The 2,634-nt window shown below is 57.8% G+C and overlaps 1 protein-coding gene across 1 annotated transcript; it reads left to right on the top strand.

Annotated features, from left to right (window-relative positions):
* Positions 1-768: 768 nt before the first annotated feature.
* On the top strand, positions 769-2,316 carry MIND_01264500 (uncharacterized protein; the record flags this gene model as incomplete). The annotated part of the gene is made up of 1 exon (XM_037369127.1): positions 769-2,316. The coding sequence occupies one exon, from the start codon at positions 769-771 to the stop codon at positions 2,314-2,316; it is 1,548 nt and encodes a 515-aa protein (XP_037214333.1).
* Between the last annotated feature and the right edge of the window lie 318 nt (positions 2,317-2,634).

Genomic DNA, 2,634 nt, shown 5'->3' on the forward strand with positions numbered 1-2,634 from the left:
GGAGGGGCAGATCGAGTCCGGAGAGGCTGCCGAGCTGACGACTGAGGAGGAGGACCACGGAAGAGTGAGCATCGACGGCAAAGGGATAGAAGGAGAAGACACACTGGGAGCACCAATGTCTGGGTGAAAATTTACGATCAGCCAAACTCGCTCTGAGGTGGAACGTGCAAAAAGGCGCATCCGGCCTCGTCCTGTGACGCATGCGCAAGGCAGTACCTCCTCCTCCTCGTCGCCTCATAGTTTCCGGAGCTGAGGTTGTCGTCGTCGTCGTCGTCAAGAAGAAAATTTTCCGGGATGATCCGGTTTGCACCGCCTTCCTTCACTTTCGTCCCTCACCCACAAACGACCCCAGATAGCTCTGCAAGGTGCTCTTAAGGGCTCGGACTCCAATAGCTACCTATTAATTGCATCGAAAGCAACCGACAGACACCTCTTCCCGGCGCCGCTCTCTTGACTTGACGGAAAAAAACTCCATTACATCCAATATCGATCGACTGGTCACGGTCTCCTGCCAAAATGTCTCGACTTATGCTCAACAATACATTGACGGTCGAATATAAAGATATCCCCACCGCCGGAACCTTCTCCTTCCCTCCCCTCTACCAGCGTCATGCGCCAAACGACGATATCCGCAAAGGCAGCAACTTGCGGTCCCAATTCAAATATGACTCATTGTGCTCTGACCAGCAATAACCGCCGCGCGTGACCGACCCTGTCACTGCTGTACTTTCTCTCCTCCTCCCCCCGTCGCCTTCGCGTCGTCCCATCATGATTCCCTACAATTTCTCCAGTGGCACCACTCAGGATCCCATGTCCGACCCCAATGCTGCACCTTCGGCTGCCGCATCATCATTTATGGTGACCAACGAGCCTGCGACGCGTAGAAGAGAAACTCAAGGTCTCACGAGGGAAGCAGCGGCTATCATGCCTTCCATCGACGCGGCCCACGCAACCTTCACTTCCCAACTTCAGGGTCTGACGCCCGCACCATTGCGTGTGGTGAACCGGCGCGCGCCCCGGACTCGACCTCTCAGAAGAGAAGCGGAGGCCTTCTTCCCCTTAGCCCCCTCCGCGCCACCCGTTCCCCCGCAGAACCACCAAGTTGAAGCTGGAGCTCCGAGTCCGAGTCAAGACTCACAATCATCCCCTCTAGTACCCGAACAATTGCCTTCGGCCGTAGCTGTCAATGATCATGCCACTCCAAATCGTCCACAACAAACACGAGGGCTCGAGAGAGAATCCGGGATGTTGACTCCCTCCCTCCATTCAGCATCGTCGGCTTCGCGCCTGCCCCAAATGCCACCTCCGCAACAGCAGAACGCGGCTGGCAGCTCCCATGCACACCCTTTCACCACGGCGACTACGTCATCTTCTGTTGTTCCCAACGAACTACCCTCGGCGCCGAGTGGTCGAGGCCTCGCAAGAGAGGCGGGGTTGTACCTCCCGGACACTTCGACGCCTCCAGCGCCGCCGACCCCGGCCGCGATCCTCCATATCGCACGGATAAAGTTCCAGGGCCAGCCCGGAGGCCGCCGCGTCCGGCTCATCTCATTGCCCCAGCTGGCTCCTCCGGCCGAGACAAAAAAGCACATTCCGCGCATTGTCGCGCGGGGCGGCGCCGATGTACCGGGCTCGGAGGCGTGCAACGCCGTTCACGCCTACGTCCATTCGAACTTGAAGTGGCAGAAAAGGCCGCCCTATAACTCCGGCATGGCGTATTTAGCCAAGGGAAGGGTTAATCGCCGGAAAAATCCAGTGCCACCCACATCGCAGTCGACGCCGGCGGCAGGCCCTTCGTCTGGCACGCTGCCTAGCCCGGCGCCCCCGCCGGTATCCTTTGCCTTCCCATCAGCTTCGAGCGCGAATGAAATTGCGGAACGGGAAGCAATCCTGCGTTCGAACTTGGTGTCGCAGCGCAGTGGGAATGCTGACCGTACCAGTGGAGCGCCCCTGGCTTCGAGCGGCATTTCCAACATCCCATCTCATCGACCTCTCTCGTCATCGGCCTCTCGACTCAGTCTCATGCAGGCAATCAAACAGCCTTACGGACAGACCGAGGCTTCGCGGCCGAGCACTTCCAGCGGTGCCCGAAGCGACGAGAATGGCCACCGTCTTCCCTTCGCGCGGACACCCACGACTGGCACAACTGCAACAGAAGTCGACGCAAATGCAGAGGAGCTTAAAGAAGACCTACCGATGAGCGACGCTCCACCATCGGCGGACGCGAATTTGAAACGGAAGCGGGAAGGAGAGGAGATTGAGGAGGGCGACTCCCCGCGCCGGGCGGGACGGAAGATCCCTCGTTTCGGTCGATGATGCGATCTGTCACGTATATAGACTACGTGGACATTTAACACTGTCATGTACGATATAAGACTACTTTGTGATGAGAAATGCTGGGATGTTGAGCGTCAATTGGTACTGAGCTGCGGACTGGAGGGGGCATTTGGCTCACAGCGCATGGGCTTATAGTGTAGTTGGTTTATCACGCTCGCTTTGCAAGGCCTTTGCGAGAGGTGCTGGGTTCAATTCCCAGTGAGTCCACTGTTTTGCAGTTTTCTCTTATTTGCTGTCTTTTTCCGTGCAGAGTGAGGTGTCCGGTCCATCGTCCTCGCAGTTGTCCCCACTCCCCCC

Source organism: Mycena indigotica (genome assembly GCF_014461135.1).
Source record: "Mycena indigotica strain 171206Taipei chromosome Unknown Mind.scaff0013, whole genome shotgun sequence".
Classification (NCBI taxonomy): Eukaryota; Fungi; Basidiomycota; class Agaricomycetes; order Agaricales; family Mycenaceae; genus Mycena; species Mycena indigotica.